Consider the following 24,716-nt stretch of genomic DNA (forward strand, 5'->3'; position numbering starts at 1 on the left):
TTCTAAGATCACATAATGATACTGAAAAACCTTCACAACCTGACTCCATCCAACTTATTATAAATTATTCCCCTCTGTGTACTCATCATTACAGCCAAACTGGGCTTCTTGATGTGTCTGACCTGTGCCCTGTCATCTTTCATCTCTAGTTAGGACAAGAACTAGCTTTAAAGTTTGCAAAGCAAATTTCACTGGATCCTCACAACAACTCTGGGAGCAGGAGTTGTTAACTACCCTACTTTACAAATGGAAGTAAAGTGAGTTATTCGGGGTCATCCAACTAGGAAGTATCTGAATTTGAAGTTGGGTCTTCCTAACTCCACAGAGTACGGCACTCAATCCACTGGACCCCCTAACTCTTCCCTCCAACTCTGAAAAATGTCCTTAAAATCTCCTCTTACATGAGGCTTTTGCTGATACCTCTAAGCTTCCAGTGCCCCATCCCCAATAATTACTTTGTATATTCTGATATATGTACCTTTTCACACTAAGAGAATGTAAGCTCCTTGAGAGAACATAGATTCTCTCATTTTTATCTTTATAACCTAGAGCATCATGGGTGGCAAAGAGTTCTTTAAAAATGCTTATTAACTGGCTACTTGTTCTATTCATATTCTATCTTGCAAAATTTCCTTTGATATTAATTCCCAAATGCAATCCATCGCTTTCCATCAGTTCTGGGTCTAGACTCTTTTCTGTCTTCAGTGCCTATCCCAGAAATATGTGCTGATGGAATAACTCATTGGGCAACCTGTCCAAATGTGGACCTCTGCATCATCTAATCAGTGGCTTCTTTCATCTCTTAGTTTCTAGTGATCAATCCCTAGCTGATCCCAGATGAATTGTTATGAATCTCAGTGAACAAGTCCTTCCCTATTCTAGGATTCAATGCAATTAGAACAATGTCATCTACAAACTCGCTGAAGGGAATCTCTTTTTTTGGAAAATATGCAAACCATCCTTCATTATACTTCACTATCCATAGACAGGTATATGTGTCTCTGATATCTAGGTAGAGAGTGCGGGCTGGGGGGGGGGGGTCAGACCCTTGTAAGACACTTAATTTCTATCTGCCTCAATTTCTTCAACTATAAAATAGGGAAAAATAATAACAGACCATCTCTCCCAGGGTTATTGTGAAAATCAAATGAAATAATATTTGTAAAGATCTTGGTGGCACACAGGTGGATAATAAATGCTTATTACCTTCCCTTTTTATATTTTGTTTAATATTATTCATCAAAGGATCATTAAATAAAGTTCTCTCTTCCTTTGCATCTACCAGTGAATCACATATAATATAAATATTTGCATGGGGCACGTCCTATGGGAAAACAGTCTTTCTGGCTGCATTTTGTTCTTCTGGACCACTTTCCTTTTTCTTTTTAAATCAGCAAACAATAAACAGTAGGATTTTATTCTCTATAACTCTCGGTCAACAGCACAATTGTGAAGACATAGACTGCTTTAGATGATGGTCTATAAAGATCTGCTGTTCCTTTCTCATATTTTTCATCAAGGATAACCTCAATACATGAATGGAGCATTCTCAGGAAAAGAACATAAAGATTTTTATAGAAATAAAAAAGCAAACATATAGATTACTGATTTCTTTTTGATTGACCATTTTTGCAATCTGTGATTTCTTCAATTACTTTGCAACATCTTTGCCATTTCAATTCTTGAGAACTTCCATTCTTGAGTTTCAAAAGAGAAGCTTTACCCTCCTTGATGGATCTTAAAAATCATTCTCTAAGTGTCTTCAAAAATTGTGTCCACTTCAGCATGGATTTCCTCTGTAATAGCCCAAATAAATAAAGACACTCTCCCTGACTTCAGCTCTTAACTGCTATTTCCATTTCCATTTTAGGGAGTAAGGTAGTTCTACTGTCATCGATGAAGAGAATTTAGCTCTATAGAAATGATGGAAAAATATGTTCCATTTCATATTGAGCTGTAGTCCTTTCTATTTTATCTACAAAATTTTTTAGGATGATCTGATTTAGTTTACTCTAATGTGAAACCAAGTTTTTTCCCCTTCACATTTGCTTGACTCTCCACTCTTCTTTTTTTAAAAAGGAGATCCTGCTAGCAATCTGGCCTTTGCCTTTTTAATGTTTTGCAAACTGATGTTAGCATTAGTTGTCCTATTTCGTTATTTGAAATAAGGAAAAGCTGTGTTCAAATCCTCCTATATTTTGATCATTTAACCTTAATTTATGGAATTAATGTGCTTCAAAGTGAGGATAATATTGGTAACTCTTATCTCACAGAGTTGCTATGAAACTTAAAGAGATAGTATATGGAAAGAGCTATCAAGATTTCAGCTATAAAAGAGATCAAGGGACAGCTGAGGCAGATTTTAGGCTCTTTCAGCCTCCTCATTGTGATGATCTCATTATAGCCTTCTCTGAAATCATAAGAATCAAAGTCAATACACTTACTTTGTTCTTTCACTCATGTCTGACCCTTCATGACCCCATTTGGACTTTTCTTGGCAAAGATAGTGGAGTGGTTTGCCATTTCCTTCTCCTGATCATTTTCCAGGTGAGGAAACTGAGGCAAATTGGGTTAATGACTTTTCCAGAGTCACACAACTAAGTGTCAGAGATCAGATCTAAACTTACTCTATCCAATGTACCACCTCACTGCTCTACTTTTATCTGCTTACATTTTTAAGAGATTTAGGCAGATTAAGTAGAACTATTTTATTTATGTGCAATATCTTCTCATCTTTATTCTTTACTTAAGACTTTTTCTGGGTGCGCTTAGATGGTGTGGTGGAGTACCAATCCTGGAGTCAAGTGAACCTGAATTCAAATCTGGCCTCAGACACTTGATCCTTGGTAGCTGTGGGACCTTGGGCAAGTCATTTAAACCCATTACCTTGCAAAAACAAAAAAAAATTAATATTTATGCTAATTATTTGATGATTTGACTTTTACACAGGCAATTCCAAAATGAATTACAAGTCAGGAATCAATTATTGCTTATCTTTTAAGGCTAGCTCCATTTTTTGTAATGTTGCTTGGTATTTCACAATATTTAGTGCCTTCTAACTCTCTTCTTAAAAGAAATATTCATTATACATGTATATATATGTCTTATATATATATAATATATATATACATATATGTATATATATATATATATATATATATATATAAATATACACCTAGACTTTTATATAGGTATGAGGCTTTTGATAGTTTTCATGTACACTTTAATTTTTCAACAGATCTGTGACTGTGAGATCTTCCATTTCTTCATTCCTAATCATATTAGGTAATATATTTTTCACCACTCTCCCCTACACCCTAAGGATCAAGATATTTATGGATTTGTTTGTAGGACCTTGTCAAAGTCTTCAAAGACTTGCTTCACTATTTCATTCTTTTTTTTTTTAGTTTGTTTTTTTTTTTGCAAGGCAATAGGGTTAAGTGGCTTGCCCAAGGCCACATAGCTAGGTCATTATGAAGTGTCTGAAGCTGGATGTGAACTCAGGTCCTCCTGACTCCAGGGCCGGTGCTCTATCCACTGCACCACCTAGCCTCCCCTTACACTATTTCATTCTTGGCAATAAATATTGGTGGGAAAGATGCAGTTATTCTCAGGGTAGTTCTTTTGCTTTATGTGATTCATGAATACTAGAGGATGACCAAGAGTCCTATGAAATGATGTTTCCTAATATTATTCAGTGTGTGATAAAACTAAATTGTAAATGCCTTTTTTGTTTCTGTGAGAAAAACCTTTAAGTTATTCTTTTAGTTTTTTCTTTCTAGCTTAAGCTAGAACTCCTTTATGTCTCCTAGTCTCATTTACAACAAAAAATGTCATTTTGTTATGGTTCAGATCCTCCAGGGGTGTGTCATCTCACTTTTCATTAGGAAAAGAGCTCAAATTTCAATGACCAAGAATTAAATGAATATCTGTAGCTATTAAAAACCTGTGGACTTCTTAGCACCATCTGCCCCCTTTCCTATTACAGAAGCAAAAAAAGTTGAGCACCATTTCATCTATTCTATCTGATTCATGGACATGGCCCCCTAAATTCATCCCCTTGTAGTCACATTCTTGGGGATGTGTTTCTCCATACTTAGCTAAATTAGTTCATAAACAGCTGTCCTATTGTCAGAACTGTACTTGAAGCCTCTTCTTACTTACTAGAAACAGCCAGATTTAGGAATAACATTTGAGAACCCAAGGTCAAGTCTGTGCCAAATGAGATGACAAAACAAGACTTTCCTGGAGGATTCACACTTTCACATATATAATTTGAATTTGTGGATTTCAAAACATCTCAATGGTGGTAGAAAGAGATTAGTTTCACTGTTCCAATTTCTAGGATTTTAAGTCACAAAGTCATATGGAATCGAATAGAGAATCTTCCTCTTTAACCATGTCAACTATTAATAAAGATTTGGAATGCACATTCACTAGTCAGTATGCATCCACAGGACTAGACTGCATTACTATTATTCAGTGTAATAAGGAATAGTTAAGACTTTGGCTAAGAATTTTCCTGACATATAACTTTTAAGTCTGTTCCTTCTCAATTCCACAATAAAAGTTACAACTTTTTTTTTTCATGAAAGTTCCTTACCTGTATTGATTAATGCATCAAAGTAACCTGGATAATTTTGATTGATTTCAATGTAATAATCAACTCTTGAGACAGAAAATTCAATCTCTGAACGACTGAAGATCCCCATTCTTCGCAAATTCCCCTCATATTTTTCTTTATTCATTGGCACTAGCAGGATATATCGAGGCTCAAAGTAGGAATGCTTCAAACTTCTCACGCCCTTTGAGATGAAAGAGAAATGAATGAAAGTGAAGACAACGATCAAAAATTCATCTACTAAATTAACTAAGTGAACTGTCTTCAGATAGTGTGTTAAAATAGTTTTCATTTTAATTTATTTCATCAGCATGAAATTCACTGTCACTCACAGAACATATCAAACTATAGTCAGCCAGATGAGTGCACATATAAACAGCTAAATCATTGTCAAGATGACTGAACTTGCTCTCCAAAACTTGCATGAGAAATGTACAGAACTCTGTCAACATAGACCAATGATATTATGATGGAGATAAATAATAAGAGCCTTAAGGCATCCTGGACTCTTGTCTGAATGGCATTGTGAGAGAAGTGATGGTGCTTGTGAATGGAGAGGACCATGCCTTGATGAATATGCTGTCCTTATTTCTGGTAGTAGTATTGGGAAGGGAGATTTATTTATGCTTCACATTCCCATAGCCACCAGTCAATGATATAGGCCAATAAAACGTTAAGTTTAATCAAGATGGGGGGGGCAGGGGAAGTGTAAAGGGTGGCAGAAGCAACAAATATCAAGGAGAGGGGAAAGGGCAAATTAAGGGGAAAGGAGATTGCCAGAAGTCAAATTGTATCTTATAGTATTATTAAAACTGGTAAGATATAAAAATTAGGGAAAAGCTTCAGTCAAACAGATTAGATAATCAAGATATATAACCAAACATGTAGTAGAAAAGTATTTGATAAGCTCAATATGAAATAATGTAACTGAGGAAAAAGTTAATAAAAACTTGAAGAAATTGGTTAGTATATTGGTAAAGAGATGACCTCTATATTATATTATTCTTACTTTAAAATATCAAGAATGAATGACTTTATCAGTCTGGGAATTTCTTCAACCTGAGACTATTAAAATGTTTGGGCTTTTTTTTAATAATTGAAGTGTGCTCTAAATCATTACTTATTAGAGAAATGCAAATTAAAGCTTCTCTGAGGTACCATCCCACACTTCTCAGACTGGCCAATATGACCAGAAAGGATAATGATCATTGTTGGAAGGTTTGTGGGAAATATGGGACACTACTACATTGTTGGTGGAGCTGTGAACTCATCCAACCTTTCTGGAGAGAAATTTGGAACTGTGCCCAAAGGGCAACAAAAATGAGCATACTCTTTGATCTAACAATACCACTACTGGGTCTATACCCTGAAGAGATGATAAAAAAGGGTAAAAACATCATTTGTACAAAGATATTCATAGCAGCCCTGTTTGTGGTGGCAAAGAATTGGAAATCAAGTAAATATCCTTCAATTTGGGAATGACTTAGCAAACTATGGTATATGTATGTCATGGAACACTATTATTCTATTAGAAACCAGGTGGGATGGGAATTCAGGGAAGCCTGGAGGGATTTGCATGAACTGATGCTGAGTGAGATGAGCAGAACCAGAAAAACACTGTGCACCCTAACAGCAACATGGAGGTGATGATCAACCTTGATGGACTCACTCATTCCATCAGTGCAACAGTCAGGGTCAATTTGGGGCTCTCTGCAATGGAGAATACCATCTGTATCCAGAGAAATAACTGTGGAGTTTGAACAAAGACCAAGGACTATTACCTTAAATTTAGGAAAAAAAACTGATATCTTATTGTCTGATCTTGCTATCTCTTATACTTTATGTTTCTTCCTTAAGCATATGATTTCTCTCTCATCACACTCAATTTGGATCAATATATTCCATAGAACCAATGCAAAGACCAACAAATTGCCTTCTGGTGGGGGGTAGTGGGAGGAGGGAAGTAAGATTAGGGGGAAAATTGTAAAACTCAAAATAAATAAAATCTTTAATAAAGAAAAAATAAAAAAAATAATTGCAGTGGCATTTATCACCCTGGCAATTCTGATGATGAGCATCTCTAAAATGAAGTAGGCTGGTCCTTTTACTCAGACCCAGACTAAAACTCTTCCTTTAATCAAAATGTTTCCAGCTTGGAAGGGTTGAAGGGGCAAAACTTTGGATCACTGACACAAAATCATGAGATTTTTAGAGTAGGACTTTCATATCATAATAATATATAATCCAAGAAAAACAAAATGACTTTTGTGTATTATGTGTATACACACACACACACACAAAAACATATAAAATTGCAAAAAATTAGAGGATAATAGTAGGTCATCAATTTCTTAACAAAGGTGAAAAATCCTTAGCTATCCATGACTTATTAGGAAATATTAGGATCCAAATAGCTGAATCTGAATAAGTATATATATATATATATATTTATATTTGTGTGTTTGTGTATATATACATTTACATATTTGAAATAAAAAAGAAGCAAATTAGAGGGAAAATTCCTTTTAAAATACATCTTTGAAAAAGTCTAATTATCTAAGATCTACACTGACAAGAAAAATATCTATACAAAATTACTTGTAATAAGAAAAAAATTAAAACAAGTTCTATGTACAACAATTGGGGAATGACTGAACAAATTATAACATGTTGATATGTTTGCATATTATTACATCATTAAAATGGTTATGGAGACTATTAAAAAATAGGGCACTGCAAATGAAGTCAAGAAGATCTGGGTTCAAATCTCCTGCCTGGGCTTGGGCCCAGGTATTTGAGCCTGGGCCTAGGTATTTTAGCCTGGGTATGTTGCTTAACTTCTCTGTGACTCAGTTTCTTTAGTTGTAAAAGGTTTTTGAGCTCAATTCTAGCTCTATAGCTATGTCCTATCATCTTATGAGATACTACAAGGTGAAGAACGCATAACCAAAAGAAAAAGATATCCACTGACTGCATTTTGTAAAGTAAGTCAGCAATAACCAAAACAAAATTCAGGAAGAAGTATGGGAAAGAATTTCAGAAGGGATCATGAAAAAAAACAGGGTGATCTAATTATCTCTCTAGTATATGTACTTTTTTGTATTTGTTTTAAACAATTTGTAAATAACAGAAGGTTATGGTTACATATGCTATTGCTTTATTTTGTCATATTGGATTTTTTCTTTTTTCTTCTTGTTTATATATTTTAATATTTGTACTTGTCAATAGAAGTCATAATATGTTAAATTAAAAGAATGATTCAGTCTGTTAAATTAACAGTATTTTTACAGCATTGATCAAAATTATTCAGTGAGTTTTCTTATTCCTAAAAACCACATATTGTATGATTCAAATTGACTAAAGCATTTTAGTGCTTCTGCATTATGGCCAAAAAGCTGCATAATTTTTATACCTAATAGTATATTCTATATCACTGTTCAGATTTTAAAAATTCATCTGGCCCAAACAACTATGGATTTTTGCTCATGTGGTCTACTATTTACAAAACTGGCTTCTTCTAGTGTAGATGAATTAAAAAAATTCCTTCTAGTTATAAAAATTCTTTTAGTTCAAAACCATGTTCAAACATTATATTTAATGCTAAGGGAAAAGATAAATTGCTCAAAAGGAAAAAAAATCACAGCTTCTTAAAGATTTATATCAGAAGCAATTTGTTGAAAAAAAGGCTTTGTATAGAAGAGTGAAGTCACAGAAAGACAAACTTTAGCCCTCCATATGTTTATGGATTCCAATAAAACATGAAATTAGACAATTTCATGTTTTACTTGGGGCTCAGGTACTACTGGGACTCAGTACTACTAACTCAGATTGTGACACAGCAAGTAGATTAGAAGTTCATAATGCAGCCCCTCTCTCCCACCTTGAGAGAAGTCTACCATTTTATTAAGATATCTTAATAAAAATCATTTTAATAACTCTTGACTAAGTATTCACAAGCCATTTATAACACTAGCCCACCCTATAACATTTTCTCTGCCATCATTTTGATTCCCTGACCAGGAAAGCATTTGGCTTGGACTCCAGAAGACTTGCTTCTTAATGTCCTCAGGACTGACTCCACCTAGGTTTGGTCAGGCTCCCATCCTTTCCATCGCTATGGTTGAACCTAGAGTAACCATGGATGTGGCAGGACAAACTCACAGAGGCTGTCACTAGGTATCCTCAGTAGAGAAAGGATAGACCAATAACCCAGAGCAGAAGCTGAGAAGAAAAGAGTCCACGTGTCACTTGGAAAGAGAAGTAGCTGGCACCTAAAGAAGGCTACCATAGCAATATGATCAACAGTATGTCATTACAGCTTATCAGATTCCCAGTAAGTCATGAACTCCAGAATATAGGAGACAAAGAAAGAATCAAAGACAAAAATCTATGTTAAGTCACCAGGAAGCAGAGCCAAAACAGAAATTCCCAGAAGCCTGAACCCGATGTTAGGCACAATATCCAGGACCAAATATGACCTATCAACCTTCAAATGAGTAGAATAAAGAATAACCAAAGCACAAAGCTCTAATAGAGAAATCAAGGCTGAGGATATTAGTAAACAGTTGAAAATGTTGGAAGAAAATGAAGAAAAAGAGAAAACCAAATGGTAACCCCAGAAGAAAAAGAATGCTACAAAAAATATAAGTAGAGACTTGGAGAATAGAATATGCTAGTCCCAAGGAATATAAAATACCTGAAAGAAATTGAAGTAGGGGAAATATTAAGAAAAATCTGTTCTTTAATTAATCTGTTCCCTCTGCATCGACCATATATCTCCCATTAACACTGATTTCACTGCCATCTCAATTGTCCAGGTAATAAGATGAAGCCAATGAACTTTTAGTAAAGCACCTTGCCCCAAATTGGCAAAGGACTGGGTAAATCCCAGTTCCCCAGACACAAAACAAGCCTCTAGCAACTGAACAATGGATGCAGCCTGAACCTGAAAGAATTCTCTGCACAACTAAGCTAATTACTTCATCTCTGCTCTCTGAGCTACCTGCCTCCAAGTTCTCCTTAAAAGCCTGCTCACTCATTTCACTTTTTGATTTCCTTCTGAAGATCAGCATGCTCTGAGGAAGCATGATTCTCCAAATAACCTCTCATTCCCCTATGCACTTCTTTACTATGTATCCCAACTTGCTCCTCTCCTTTGGAGGTCAACCTGCTCTTGGGGAGCATCACCCCCAAACTGAACCACCACCTTCATCGTGCAGCTGGATCCATGTCAATTGGACCACTGTCAGCCACTGTCTCATGGCTGGTCCCTTTCACTTTTCCCTCTTTCTTAATTGTGCCATTCTACCCAGGCCAAAGTTCTTCTGTACCTAAATTTATTGTCTTAAGAACTATTTACTTTGCTAAAGAACCTAACCAGTGAGCTTTTTGTAACTTGTGAACTTTTGAAACAACTCGTGAATTAAAATCTATCCTTTTCTTACCCTCTTGATCCTTTAAAAAAAAGTTCATAATGCCAAATGACATTGCAGGCAGGTGTTGGTTATGCTAAGAATATTATTGTGATATTACCTTGATCAGGGAAATGTGATGGTGTTCCTTTATTTGATGTGAGGGAGCAGGAATAAGTTCTCCCCAAACAAAATGAAGCAAAAAAATTATGTAGAAGACATTAAGAAAAGGAAGGAAGTTATTGGGGAAAGATAAAGGTATTATTACATTATTACTATTATTTGCACATTGTTATTCTAGTAGAATACACACTTGGAAGCACATTTTTAAAATATTCTCTTGTAGACATGACTGCTTAATTAGAGGGGGGAGTTCAATAAATATTTGTTGCTTTTTTGGATTAAAAATTTTTAAAAAGGAAAGAAAAGTACTTACCTCGATTTCTAAATGAACACAGCTTGCCAGGCCATCTCTTGCAATGCCTTCTACAGTATCCCTACTTAGTCCATAATTATTCTTGTTATACTGATAAGTCAAAATAAATTTTCCCTGAAATTCAAAGAATAAATTATTTTGGATATGGAAATTTCTTCTATGAAGAATTCTAATATAATCACAATGCCCTGGTATGTCTAATTTCTGACATCAAATCCCATAAGCATTTCAGAAATTAACAATTCTGTTGTACTAATAACAATAGGCCTTTTAAAAATCTGTCACTGAATTATAGTAATCTTAGATGTCATTTATTCCAACTCACATTTTAAGCATGAATTCACTCTCCAATATTCTCAACAGATGTTAAGTTTTATAAAAAATTATATTAAGCTAAAATATGCTTCTCTCAACTTCATTGGTTCCATTTGTAGTCTTTGGGGTCAAGTAAAACATGTCTAAATCATTTTTACAAATTGTTCCTTTAAAAACTTAAAAGATAGAATTGATGGAGTTTGAATGCATATCAAAGCATGCTATTTTCACTTTCTCTCCTTTTCATGTTTTTATTCTTTTGGCTTCTTTTTTCTTTTAAAACATGACTAATATAGTAATATGTTTGATATGATTGCACATATATAACCTATTTAAAATTCTTAAATTTTTTAGGAAGGGGAGGGAAAACAGAGAAAATTTGGAACCAAAAATTTTTAAATGCATATTAAAAACTGTCTTTATATTTAATTGAAAAAGAATAAAATATCATTTAAAAAAAGAAAAAACAAGATATTTTCATTTCTTCCATTAAAAAGCTAAATATTTAAAGCATTTATAGTTCTCTCATCTTTCCTGTAACTTCTCATCTTCAGGCTAATATTTTTAGTTTTTTTCATCTAATCCTCCTGTGACCCAGCTTTGATTACCTTACTTTGAATTCACCAGAATTCAATCAGTACGGTGTCTAGAACTGAATACAATGTTCTGATGGATTGCTTTTAGGACAAAGGACCCTCCAATATTCAAACAGATTTGTGATATCATCCATGAGATGCAAACAGCAACCCACCTGCTTGCCCATCTGGGCCCTCTCAAGGGTTCACCAACGTCTCACCTGACATTGTGAGAATATCAATAGAATGCACAAGCTGTTTAACAATTATCTCTTACTCTTGCTAAGTGACCAGCATTTTTAGATGCTGTGATCCACAGGTGACTTACATTGAGTTTATGGTCCACTAAGATCCTGCTACCTAACTACATTTCCTTCACCTCCATAGCTATATAACTGAGCATTTGAATGTTAAGAGTTAAGTTTTCCTGAATCCTTAGATCAATCTGATATTGTCTTGCTGATTATCCTGACTCATTCTTGGTCATGACTTTCCAGAAGCCTTCCACAGAAGATCCACCCATTGGCCTGGAGATCATTGTCTGCTTATTTTCATATCTTAAAGGAAGCAGTTTCCCTCTATATTGTCTCTTACTCTTAGTAAATGATTGGCTTGCTTCTTTTTCTGGTCCCTGTTGACATTTTACACATAGATTATTGTTTATTAATACCTTACAACCCATTTATATCTACAATTTATATTATTGTCCTTTGTGTCACTTGTAATTTTGATTCTTTCAAAAACATGATGTTTCATCATTCACCATATCACTGGAAGAATATGGCTTTTTTAAGAACAGCAGCAAGCAGTTTAAAATAATTGAAAACACTGTACAATTTTCTTAATGTAATCTAGCCCTCTGCCATCATTACTGCTCGTTAGTTCTATGCCTTGCTCACTATTTATTTTAGGGACTTGTCTAGGATATGTTTATGTACCTGCACACGCATACATGCATGTGTTCTCTCTATATACATACATACACACATGTATGCACATTTTTATGTTATTAAAGTTTACAACAACACTAATATTCTTAGGATGTCCTATATATACACATATATGCATTTATATCTATATCTATGTCTATACAGGGGGCATCTTTAATGGGGCAGCTAGGTGGGGCAATGGTTAAAAGTGCCAAGCCTGGAGTCAGGAGGACCTCTGTTCAAATCCCACCTCAGATATGTACTAGCTGTATGACCTTGGGCTGGTCACTTAAATCTGTTTTTGTCTTACTTTCCTTAGGCATAAAATAATTTGGACAAGGAAATGGAAAACCACTCCTGTATCTTTGCCAAGAAAACTCCAATGGAGTTTCTCAAGGAATACACATACACATAAGTATGTCTGCTAACTCATTGAGATACTATGAATTTTCATACCCCAAACTAGGTAATATGATTTTTAATCCACTTTATTTTTTATACTGTGTTTAAATGGACCTTTTCTGAATTATTAATTTAACTGAAGAAAATCTGTAGTTAGCGTTCTGAGGGTTAATGTAATTATTACAATGCCATCTGTGAATCTGAAGAACTTCATCTCAAAGGGAATCCTTCTTTTGGGAATCTGTGTGGGAGTTCTCCATAAGACTGGCATTGAACCTGAGTGAGCACAAGCTTCCCTATCTTCTGTCTCCCTTGAAGTCAACATTGAGTGGATCATTAGATAAAATTATCTCAATAATAGCTATAGTCTTTGCAGCTTCAAAGTTGTGTTTTCCATGGTTACACACTCCAGTTGTGACTAAGGAATACTGTTTGGTTGGAAACATATAAGATATTAAAAAAAAAAAGAGTGCAGTGCAAGGAGGGGAATGGTTCCCTCTGGTCTCATAGACACCTTTGTAGAGACATACAAGATTCCTTTATGTTCTTGTATGCTCAAGAGTATACAATTATTTTGAAGGAATGTGAAAGTGAATAGAGCATTTGTAGCAACTATAGAGTTGTATGATCTATATTTAGATATATTTATGTGATAAATATAATTGTAGTAATCTCTATTTACTGTAAATATATATTTGCAGCAAATATAGGTTGAGTCTTAATAATTAATTATATGTATGGTTTTGATAATGCAGTGTTGCATGAATATATAATAATAAAGTTGAAAGTTACTCAAAAAAAAGAGTATAGTCTCTGGGAACTCTTTCTGCATTTAGGAACAAATTCATGCTCTCAGGGTTAAATGTATTGTATGTAATTATTGATGGCTGGAATGATAGAATTGCCAAAACGGACTTGAAATCTCATGTGAGCAAGATTGCACTGGGTCTACCTGAGGCAGTTTTATGAGGAAGGCTTTTCACCTGGTTTGAAATTTAGGTCACACAAAGAATAAAATATAATCCGAACGAGGCTATTTGAGAGCTTCTCTTCCCACAGGTAAACTCTACAACACTTAAGCTCTCTTATTAAAACTTGCATCTCTGGAAATATGAGGATATGAGATTACAGATAAAGTAAACTAGTATCTGTCTAAAAGCTTCCATAGGTCTGCATGAGATTTAGAATGTGCTGCTAATAAAGAATTCAAAGACCCACCTCTCTGACCATATAACCAAAGCCTTGTGCAAGGGTTAATGCATAAGCATAAATTATATTTGATAAAATTTATCTACCCTGAAGTCAGAGAGTCCAACTAGAATCAGGTACATCAGCTTTAAAGAAACTATAGCTCGATTTTCTTAACATATTAAGAATCAATTTCGTAAAACATAAAAAGCATAATATGATATTCATCATTGCAAAACGGTAATGCAAACGAGATTTGTTCATTCTTGGAATATCTGAAATTCTTACCAAGCATAGCATTTCATTAAAAACTTCCTGAGAAACAAAATGATAATCAACTCGGTCCCCTTCCCCAAAATAGGGAACTCTTGTGGTATGACAGGCACTGAAAGATATAAAATAAATAATTTAATGTGTTTCCATTAAATTAAAATGTGATGAAAAATGAATGATTCAAGGTATTTTTTGAGAAAATCAATCAAAGGTCCTAAGGATAGCCTTTTCACAAAATACATAGCTTTTTTTTTTTTTTCATTCCTCATCCTCTTTTCATTCTTCTGCAGTATTTGGCACTGTTGAACATCTCCTATTGAGTCCCTGTTCCAGACTCTTATGTTGAGTCCCTTTTCTGAACTCCCTCAGTCTTCCCCAGGCAAGTGTTGGAGGGGCAGGAGACAAGGAAGACAAGTTTCTCCCTATACACCAAGGTCTCCAAGTACTCCAAGGTCTCTGTTTATTTACCAAATATACCTCCCCAGTCTCTAATCCACTCCCACTCCTGTGGTACTTAGTAAGATGAGGCTCTAGTGCTCAAGGACACTAGGTGAAGATAATTTATAGTGTTCCCTTACACAACAGTCCCTAACATATCCCCCTTGTCTTTTTTGAAACAAAATTATATAATGAATGCCACATAAATTGTAAACAAAAGTTCAAAAATAGTATAAACAAATGTCAATTAAACAAAATTCCCAAATTCCTTGAAATACATATTATCCCCAACTTACAAAGATTACAAAGCTTTTTCTTTTGTCAACAAAAACCTTTCAAAGCAATCAAATTCAAAATTCCAACTAAAAGGAGTAACATTTAACTTTTACCTAACTATTTCAGAGTTTAGACAGTAATACACTCTCAACACAGAAAACAGCTCTTTTGTATTTCAAACTAATCAAAGTGAGATTGTTGGACACCCTGGCTGGCACCAAAACCTCAAAACATTTTCCCCCTCTCCAGGCCAGGGGAGAGTTGTAAAAATGTCCTATTGATGATTAAATACACATATACGCACACACACCAAAATATCAGCCATAAGAACAGGCTTCCTTCAAAAGACAAAATCTAAATTTCCCAATCCCCCCAAAATATCTGCTTCCCCTTTTCTCTCAACTAATTGAACCACAAAGCTTCCCAATTAATAACCTATTGAAAAACATAGTCATTGCCCAACTCCCCCTTCTCCTCCCCAAACCAGGAAGAAGGCATAGAGGTCCCTTGATTTCCAAAATAAGTTTTTTTTGAGACATGGGCTAGAGTTTCAAAGTTCCAAAAAGAAAGCTTTTCCTTCTCCTTCCCCCTTCCCTCTGCAGAGGGTGGGAACAGCAGAGAATGAAGAGAAAGCATTTTAAATTACTTAAAATGTCAGTACAATCTGGAGTTGTTGCACTAGGCGAACAGCAGTCAACACCATTACAGAGAGTGAAATTTGTTCTTGGCGTCAAGGTCTGAGTCAGTCTGCATCCAGGGTCCAGTCTCTGCAGACAGTCGCAGGTCCAGGAGACCAGTGTGGTCAGGCAAGCAGCCACAGCCAAAAAGGACAGCAAGCAGGTCCTCCTCAACCTGCTCAAGGCACTGGTACCAACGGCTCCATCCCCTGCAGCACTGCCTCAGGGACTCCACTTCCCAATGCTGAATTACTACCTCTTTGTTTAAAATCAGTCCCCTAGTAACAAATCAACCTGTTACTTTCTCCAGAGTCCTCGGCTCTGATGTCACCTGGCTCTCTTGCTTGTATCCGCTGTGTCCTCATCCCAGACTTCACTCAGATGACTCCACCTTCTTGTCACTTCATGGGTGCCATATGTTGAGTCCCTTTCTGGACTCCCTTATCCTTTCCCCAGGCAAGGGTTGGAGGGGCAGGAGACAAGGAAGACAGGTTCTCCCTTTGTACACCAAGGTCTCCAAGTATTCCAAGGTCTCCGTTTATTTACCAAAATACCAGTGCTTAAATATCCTCTCCAGTCTCTAATCTACTCCCACTCTGGTGGCACTTAGTAACATAAGGCTCTGATGCTCAAGGACACCAGGTGAACATAATTTACAGTGCTCCCATACACAACAGTCCCTTACAATCTCCCACTCCAAACTCCTCTTTTTTTTCATGATACTCTGTCCTGTTTGTCATCTTTGGTCCCTCCTACCTCTCTCACTCTTTTTTCTTGTTCTCCATCCTTCTCCTGCCAATAAATGACTCCCTGCTACTATTGTTAGCAACATTAATAGTAACCGAATGTCTTTTTTTTTTTGCAAAAATTTCAAATCTTGTTGAATCCTCACTCCAAATTTTTCAAGTAGGTAAATCACATACTCTTCCTACTTTATTTAAGATGACACTTAAATATAACTTGCCCTATAACTAGTCAGCGTCAAACTCAACCCTAGAATTCAGGTCTTATGACTCAACTACTGGTCTTTTTCCTATACTATTTTGTGTCTTTCATTGTTGGGTAGATTCTCAACTAAGTCTGAGATCATACTCTGCAAAATAGACGATTTAAAAGCTAAACCTTCTATGAAGAAAAACAGCCTACAAAATACATTCCAAAACTAAATATTTTCCATTATTAACTAAGCTGTTCCCTTCCATTAGTGCAGATAATTGAGAGACTATAAAAGTTGTTTTTAATATTTACTGTTACATCTGGATATAAACTCAGGACAGCAAGGAAACTCTAAGAGGTTGTCAACATACCTTGAAATTAGTTTTACTCCAGGAAGATACTAATAGACCTTAGTAAAAAGGACCTCAGTCCATCAATAGACGTGAATTTGCTAATCATTTACATTGTTATGCTGCAGGTTTTGTACTAGATGCTAATCTTTTCTCAGGTCAATAAAGGCATCTGAATCAGTAGAGCAGAAATCACCTTTTTAACCCACTCTGCTGTGACCTTTCCAACTCTGCTGGAAGAACTGACTGGACAGGAAATTTTATAGAATTTCTTACAGAGAAAACAATTTGAATTAAAAGTGTCTTAAGAGCACAGCTAAGAATGTGCCTGGGAAATGTGCATTGATTTTATAACGATTTATAGCTTCTACCCAAGCAAAAAAAAACCAGTGGTCTCATTAGCACAGCAGTGGCTGACCACATCTGCATTTACCAGAATGACACCTTATGAACTCTGGTTCACGAAGAAGGACCCAATCCCACAGATCAATATTTGAAGCTACTGCCCAATTGTCATTTCTAGAAACATTATAAAAGAGATTGTCCTGGATGGGAAGGAAACAAGCACCTATTGGATGCCTGCTTGTGGCAGGCATTACGATAAGTACTTTACAATCATTAGCTCATTTGATCCTCACAACTGGGGGAAGTGCTATAAATAAGTAAATGAGGAAACTGAGGCAGTAGAGGATAGGTGACTTGCCCAGGTCATCCGGCATGTAAGTTTCTGAGACTGAATTTTGACTCCAGGTCCTCCTCTCTAACCACTGCACTGTTAGTTGCCTCTGGGTAAGCCCCCAAAATAAGTGTATGATAGAGAAACACTGAAATGCCAAAATTGTGACATTTACATGGGCATTTATATTTTTTTAAAAGGGAGTTTTAATCCACATTTTATTTTCCTTCTAGGGAGAAATATAACAAACTTCACATTGGTTTTCTGATGCACCTTAATCACTGGTTAGTCAAGTAACAGTAAATTCTTACAAAAATTTAGTTTCATTTGTAAGATAGAGAAATAAATCCAAATGTTAAGTGCTAACAGTTACAAAACTAGTCTCATTCAAAGGTAGGAGGGAGAATTCTATCCTATCTTAAGGATACTAATAAACTGAAGGGTGTCCAGTTATGTCACAGAAGGATGGTGAGGTGCTTTGAAACCTTGGTGTAGTTACAGGACCTAAAGATGTTTAGATAATGAATCAGATATTAATTTCTACAAAGAATTGTCTATTTATACAACATTCAACTGGCAGGGAAGACAGGTTTTTGTTCCTGGTTTACATATTTGGGAAGTAAAGACTTTCAATATTTTCAGAGAGTGTCTATAAGTGAGGTGCCAAATATTCAGTGATTTTGTACATAGCATTAGAGAATTAGAGCTTCCAAAAGGATGATGCTGATGGATTGTAGAGAACAGAAAAAGAACAGGATGTACAAAGCCTGGAAAGGAAGGGGCAGGCTAAGCTATAAAGGACTTTAACATCTAAATTGTTTCTGGGGGCCATTAGTGAGTTGGGGTGCAGGAGGGAGGGATGTGGTCAGACTTATGCTTTAACAGAATCACTTTGATAGCTGGGTGGGAAAAGACTGGTGAAAGAGAAGCTAGAGAGACAGAGAGAGAGAGAGAGAGAGAGAGAGAGAGAGAGAGAGAGAGAGAGAGAGACAGGCTGCTCATGATTGTCAATCCTAGAACTTGAATCCAGGCCTGTCCTTTCCCTCACCTGATGATACATCTTCTTCACTTGCATACTTTACTAAAAGTGGATGGGGAACATCATCTTGTCTTAATTCCCCTCAGGAGACTGGAAAGTATAAATGGAGAAGCTATCTTGTATTCACTGTTCTGTCCTTAGCAACTAGCTCAGGATTCTGCAGGGAGCAGGGAATCACTAATTGTTGGAATGATGAATGAATAAATTTGGATCCTCCCTTATTAGGCCCCCAAGATCATAAGAATCAAAAGAAAGGAATAGTTTTAGACTTCTCCACTGGAAAATTCTCATCTTTGGAGTTCAGGACCATAAAGACAGACACCTTTGGATACCTTTGCCATTTTCTCTCTGGAATTATGCCAAAGATTCTTTTAAACTAGCCTGGGTTCTTGATTAGTTGACAGTAATACTCTGAGATTTTATTCTCACATTGTAATCTAATTTATTAGACTATATTAGTTAATTTGTTAGTTACTTCTGGGTATCTGAAATATTTTCCTTATAATATCTTGTGGTATTCAAGACATTAAGTTTAAGTGAGGAATATGATTTTAAAGGTCTAAAATTATCTGGACAAGTCAAACAAGGGAAAAAAGACTGAAAAGAGTTTTAGAAAACCACTTGCATTTTGTTTATCTTTTGTTGAGTTGCATTTCCAATTTGTTGCTATAGACTGTTAGTCTAAAATCAATCTCTCATTCATGCAAATAAAGGGAATATTTCAAAGAAACATGAACCACGATCCCAATTTGATGTCTTACTCTCGTTGCCTTTTGAAGAGAGTATGTCATCATTTGGAGGACATTCAGGAGAGTTCTGGTTTCCTGTAATTTTTATCAGCTTTTATTTTGTCGTGTCATCAGGTAAAGTATCAGCTTCAGAAAACCACAACACTGGTGTGATGGAGAAAAAAATTTGTACTTTCTTTTTCCTTCAAACACATCTCTCAAAAGAAAAGACAGAAGGGAAGATCAAGGACAGAAAGATGCTGTTCAGTGTCTATTAAGAGCAGAGACTAATAGAGGGCTGTCACTAGTGTGAGTTTATCCAGTATGGCAAGCTCGAACATCACAACATTGTGATGAATACTGACATACTGTGTGGCAACAGAAAGAGACGGCTTTCAAACACCATCATGCTACATTAAAAAGAAAAGTGTTTTCAAGCTCTGGAGAATTATTCTGGGCTGACTCCGAATTAAGTCATGCATCTGAAAAGTTACTGCCAAGAAATGTTCTGTTGTTGTGCAAAGAAAACTCTGCAAAGAGGCTGATAAGCCTGCTCCTTAAAAGCCTCATGATGTCACTGAATGACACTATACAGTTGCCATGGGATGACTGTGGGGTTTATTACCGCAGGAAATATTTGGCTTCTTGTTGCTTTCTTGGTGGTTCTCATATTGATGACAGTTCAACAATCATCCCAGTTTCCATGTGGAATGGTAAAAGAACAGAAACCAGCCATTAGAAGACAATTTAAATATAGATCACTGGACTTGCATCCAACTGATAATATTAACAATTTATTCATGAGAATCAAGGCTTCCCTCACTATCAATTCCAATTGATATTTATTGACCAGCTACTATAATGATTACTTCTGGAAATCTCACTTACCAGGGTTATTTAAACAGAACACATTCTGCAAAATGTTTTGGTCATTTTTTTCTGATCTTTTTTTTTATCTTTTTTTTTTTTTAGGTTTTTGCAAGGCAAATGGGGTTAAGTGGCTTGCCCAAGGCCACACAGCTAGGTAATTATTAAGTGTCTGAGACCGGATTTGAACCCAGGTACTCCTGACTCCAAGGCCGGTGCTTTATCCACTACACCACCTAGCCTCCCCTATGGTCATTTTAAAGTAAGATTCAGACTTAACATTCTCTCTAATCTCACAAGCCAGTGAACAAACTTACCCATATCTGAAGAAAGTACTGAATTGCCTGCAGAGTCGATGAGCAAGTTCACGCTTCCCCCCAGCTTGTGGACCAACTAATACCAACATGGGATAAGGAGCATCAAGGCTAGGCAAGGTGCTGTAACAACACAAAATCCAACACATTTATGTTTAGTTATGTGATATCTAAATAAAAACCACATTAAATACTTTTACAGGACTTTCTACTTTCGTTAGTAATAATAACATTGTCCTTCATTTTCGAAGAAGACCATGACATTAGGGAGTAGAAGCCATGACAAGCATATGAATTGGATTTGAGTGAGAGGGCACTGTACAGTCACCAGCTTCACTTTCCCCTCCAGAGCCATCTGGGTCCAGTGGCCAGATATGAATCAGGATGACTGGAGATGACCCTGAATTTGAGGCGATCTGGGTTAAGTGACTTGCCCAAGGTCACACAGCCAGTAAGAGGCAAATGTCTGAGGCCTGATTCGAACTCCTGTTCTGACTCCAAGGCCATTGCTCAATCTACTGTACCACCTAGCCAAGCACTTTCATTTCTATTAAAACAGGGAAGGAGAAAGGGGAAAAAATGCTTAATATTTGCTAGACCCTTTTTACAATATAATCTCACTTGATCCTCATAGTAATCTCACAAGTTGGAGTGTATGTTATGCCCATTTTACAGCTGAGAAAACTGAGGCAAGTGGAGCTTAAGTGACTTGTCCAGTTCACACAACAAGTTAAGTGTCTGAGGCCACATTTGAAGTCAGGTCTTCCTGACTCCAGATTTAGAACTCAGCTGCCTGTGTAATGATTATTTTTACAAATAAAAAATGTTCCTTTCAAAAAGCTAAAGGATCACAATACATAATATTCAGATCAAAGACACTCATAAAGTAAAATCCACGTGTGTATGTGTGTTGTGTGTGTGTGTCTGTGTATTTGTTATTATTTTTTTTTTTTTAGTTTTTGCAAGGCAAACAGGGTTAAGTGGCTTGCCCAAGGCCACACAGCTAGGTAATTATTAAGTGTCTGAGACCGGATTTGAACCCAGGTACTCCTGACTCCAAGGCCGGTGCTTTATCCACTAAGCCACCTAGCCGCCCCTGTTATTGTTTTTAAAGAAAATGTTGGGTGTTAGTTTACCTGAGCACTTTAGTGATATAGCTGGAGACTGGACCTGTGATCTCATCAATTTGGGGAATACTCAGGTGACAAGACTCCCTCCAACAATGCCAGTCAAGACCTCTTCTATACCTTACAATCTTAGAGAGTTGTTTAGAGACTAGAGAAACTACCCAGCTTGCCCCAGGTCACAGAGTCAGCATGTGTCACAAGTGGAATTTGAATCCAGGTCACCCTAGGTTCCTAGGCCATCTCTCTATCCACTGTGTAAGGCTGCCTCTCATTGGCTTCTAAGTGGCATCCCCAGTGACCTGTGACTTTTCTTTCTAGAAATGACCTACTAGTCATTCTATTTGTGTTTTGCTGGTATAAAAGTAAAGTTTAATAAAATAAAATTGATTACTGACTTTGATTTAACATGATAAATTACCAGAAAATTATATTTATAAACATTAAATTCATCAATCAGGGAATAAAAAAGAATTAGATAAATTTCATTAATGGATAAAATGTGTGCTTTCCTAATTGAACACTGGCATACTGAGAAAAAGTAATTTAAAAATTGGTTGTTACCTTAAGTACTAAACCATATGTTCACATATTTGAAAATATATTAGCTTCAAAGAAAATTAAAAGGCTTGCTTGAAAGACGCATTTTTACTTACAGATATAAATGGACATGGCTTTTGGAAGAGAGCAGGTTCAAAGGGACAAAAACAAAAGAGAATCTAATTTCCTATGGCTTGGAGGTATAATAACCAAAGTCTAGATGATTTTTCCACCATTTACCATTGGTGGTTATTTTGTGATGTTTCTATTTTCCACTCATGCTAAAATTAGAACTCTTGAAAGCAAAGCAGCTATTTCTGATAGAGAATGTTATCAGTCTTTGTTTAGGGGTAGGCCAGAAATGATCAGTCACTTGATTATCCAACTGCTGCAGCAAATTTTGTTTTATACATATTTTTATATGAATGTATCCAGAAGTAGGAGACAACTAGCCTCTCTTATTAGGAAAACAAAACAAAACAAAAATAAATGTTCTTTTGTTAAGTCAAATGTACTTTTCCAGAAATAATCAAAGAAACGATAAAAACATTTTGCATAAAGGAATACAATGATCACATAGATTCAATACATATATTATCCAATTATATGAGAATTATGTTCTTTGATGAAAACTAAAACAGTTTATTCTTCCTAGGTTCCCTAGAATACAAAATAATAGAGTAAATTCTATACAAAAAGCAATCATTTTAGGACCATTTACTCCAGAGGTTTTACAAGTCATTTTTTTAACTCCTTTGGTTATTGGTAGAATTTTTGCACTTGAATTTTAGCACAAGTGACCATTTGCCCCAACAGGCTATTTAAAAATAAAGAAGCAGAGAAACTATGGTAGACCTGTCTCAAAACTTAGAGATGGCAAATCAAATTCATTTTTTAATTCAACCATGTTGGATTTCTAAGCTCATTTCTAAACTGTGTATAATGAAAATGTTAACTTTTCCCTTAGGCAAAGTCTAAAGCATATATAAATGCAAGTTATTATTGCTACCAGAGGGCTATCCCAAAGATCTTTATTAGTTTAAGAATTTTTAACAGAGGTATTTAGATGTTTACTCAAATGTTAATGAACAATTCTCGATGGCATCATAGACTAACTTAATTCCCTCAATGAGGCCAAAGCCACAAGTTGTAATCCTGCCTGGTGCAATCAATTTTATTACTTCATGTTATAGCGATGTGAAAGCATTAGTTCCAAAATTAGAAGCCACTTTGCTATTGTATCATTGTATCATTGGTCACAAGAGGCAGCAGAATGATCTCCATTGGAAAGGTAGAGAATCCTCATTTTAGCTACAAAGGACAGGAGATTAGGAAGGAAAACAAGCATAGTCTTGTCCAAAAGAATTAAACTGGAGACTATTTTTTAACAGAGGGAAAGTGGCATTTTCAAGAAGAACAACATCCCAAGACAGTGCCCCAAAATATCTTGGGTTGCTTTGCTGATCTTGAAATGTACTTACCTGTCAAAGATCCTCTGAGGTTGCATCATGCTGTATACAATGTGGGTCAGATGATCTTGAGCAGCGACTACTTCAGGGGGAGGGTTATACTTATTCACTGCTTCAACCTGGAAGTAAAAATGGAAAAGGGGGGGAGAAGATGATGTCATCATAACAAATCTTTATCTAAAAAGGAGAAGGTTATTTCCTAATTAAAAGTTCCAATCCTCATGTTTGGCTTATTAAAGACTGCTCATTAATTCAACTCCTGAGAATAAATGAATACACTCCTGGGATAAACAAACAGAAGACAGTAAGTGGAAATTGAGTTGTTTTTTATTTACTCATTTACAACTTGTGGTTGGGGAGAGGGTGAGGTAAATAAAGCTTTAAAATCATGATTATATGTGATAGATTTTAAAAATTCAATCTTTATCATGAAAGGTGGGAACCAGTTAAATTCATATTTAAAATATCATTGTAGCCTATTTTTCTAATCTATCCTTGGTAAAAAAAAAGTATTAGAGAATTTTGATGTTTCCTTTAAACTTCCTTTTTAATTAATCAATATGTAAAGTATTATTTAAAAAACTTCAAAATAACCTTTTAAATTAAGAATCATAGAGTATTAGATTTGGAAGGTACTTGTCAGTTCATATAATACTAGTGGAAAAGGCAGAAATTTTAGATTAAATAATGACATACTCTATAGTCTCTTATGGAGACAAAAATACACCAAAAATTCTTCTAATACATAGTATTGTATTTAAGCATTAGAAAATTAAAAAAAAATCAAAATGTTACATGAAAGTTGAAGAGGTAAATTTATCAACAAAGTGGATTAATTCAACTAAATGGGCAATTTTCAAAGTCAAACAAAGCATTATGGAGTCTTCAAAAGGGCAGGGATACTACAGATGAAAGAGAGAAGATGAACATTTCAAAAGCACGGAGGTCCCAGTGTATGGTGGAGTACATTTGGCTTCAAGAAGCATGGTTACTCTAAGTGAGTGAAGGGAAATAATGGAAAATAGGAAATTCCAAATACCTCTGGAGGAGTGGAGTGTTCTCAGAATGTGAGGGCCTTGTATACCAGAAGAGGAGGCTGTAATTTGTTTGGCAGGAGTCACTGAAGACTTTC

At 35.7% G+C, this 24,716-nt stretch overlaps 1 protein-coding gene across 1 annotated transcript in view; it reads right to left on the reverse strand.

Moving 5' to 3' along the window:
* LOC141494135 (uncharacterized) overlaps positions 1 to 24,716 on the reverse strand; it is a 67,213-nt gene that overhangs the window by 11,265 nt on the left and 31,232 nt on the right. Inside the window, exons 9-13 of the mRNA XM_074195273.1 lie at positions 23,597 to 23,703; positions 20,455 to 20,574; positions 14,166 to 14,262; positions 10,469 to 10,582; positions 4,604 to 4,805 (exon numbers count right to left, since the gene is read on the reverse strand). Of these exons, the coding sequence (XP_074051374.1) occupies positions 4,604 to 4,805; positions 10,469 to 10,582; positions 14,166 to 14,262; positions 20,455 to 20,574; positions 23,597 to 23,703 (640 nt within the window). The remainder of the gene's footprint in view (positions 1 to 4,603; positions 4,806 to 10,468; positions 10,583 to 14,165; positions 14,263 to 20,454; positions 20,575 to 23,596; positions 23,704 to 24,716) is intronic.

The sequence above is a fragment of the Macrotis lagotis genome, chromosome 7 (assembly GCF_037893015.1).
Source record: "Macrotis lagotis isolate mMagLag1 chromosome 7, bilby.v1.9.chrom.fasta, whole genome shotgun sequence".
Taxonomy (NCBI): Eukaryota; Metazoa; Chordata; class Mammalia; order Peramelemorphia; family Peramelidae; genus Macrotis; species Macrotis lagotis.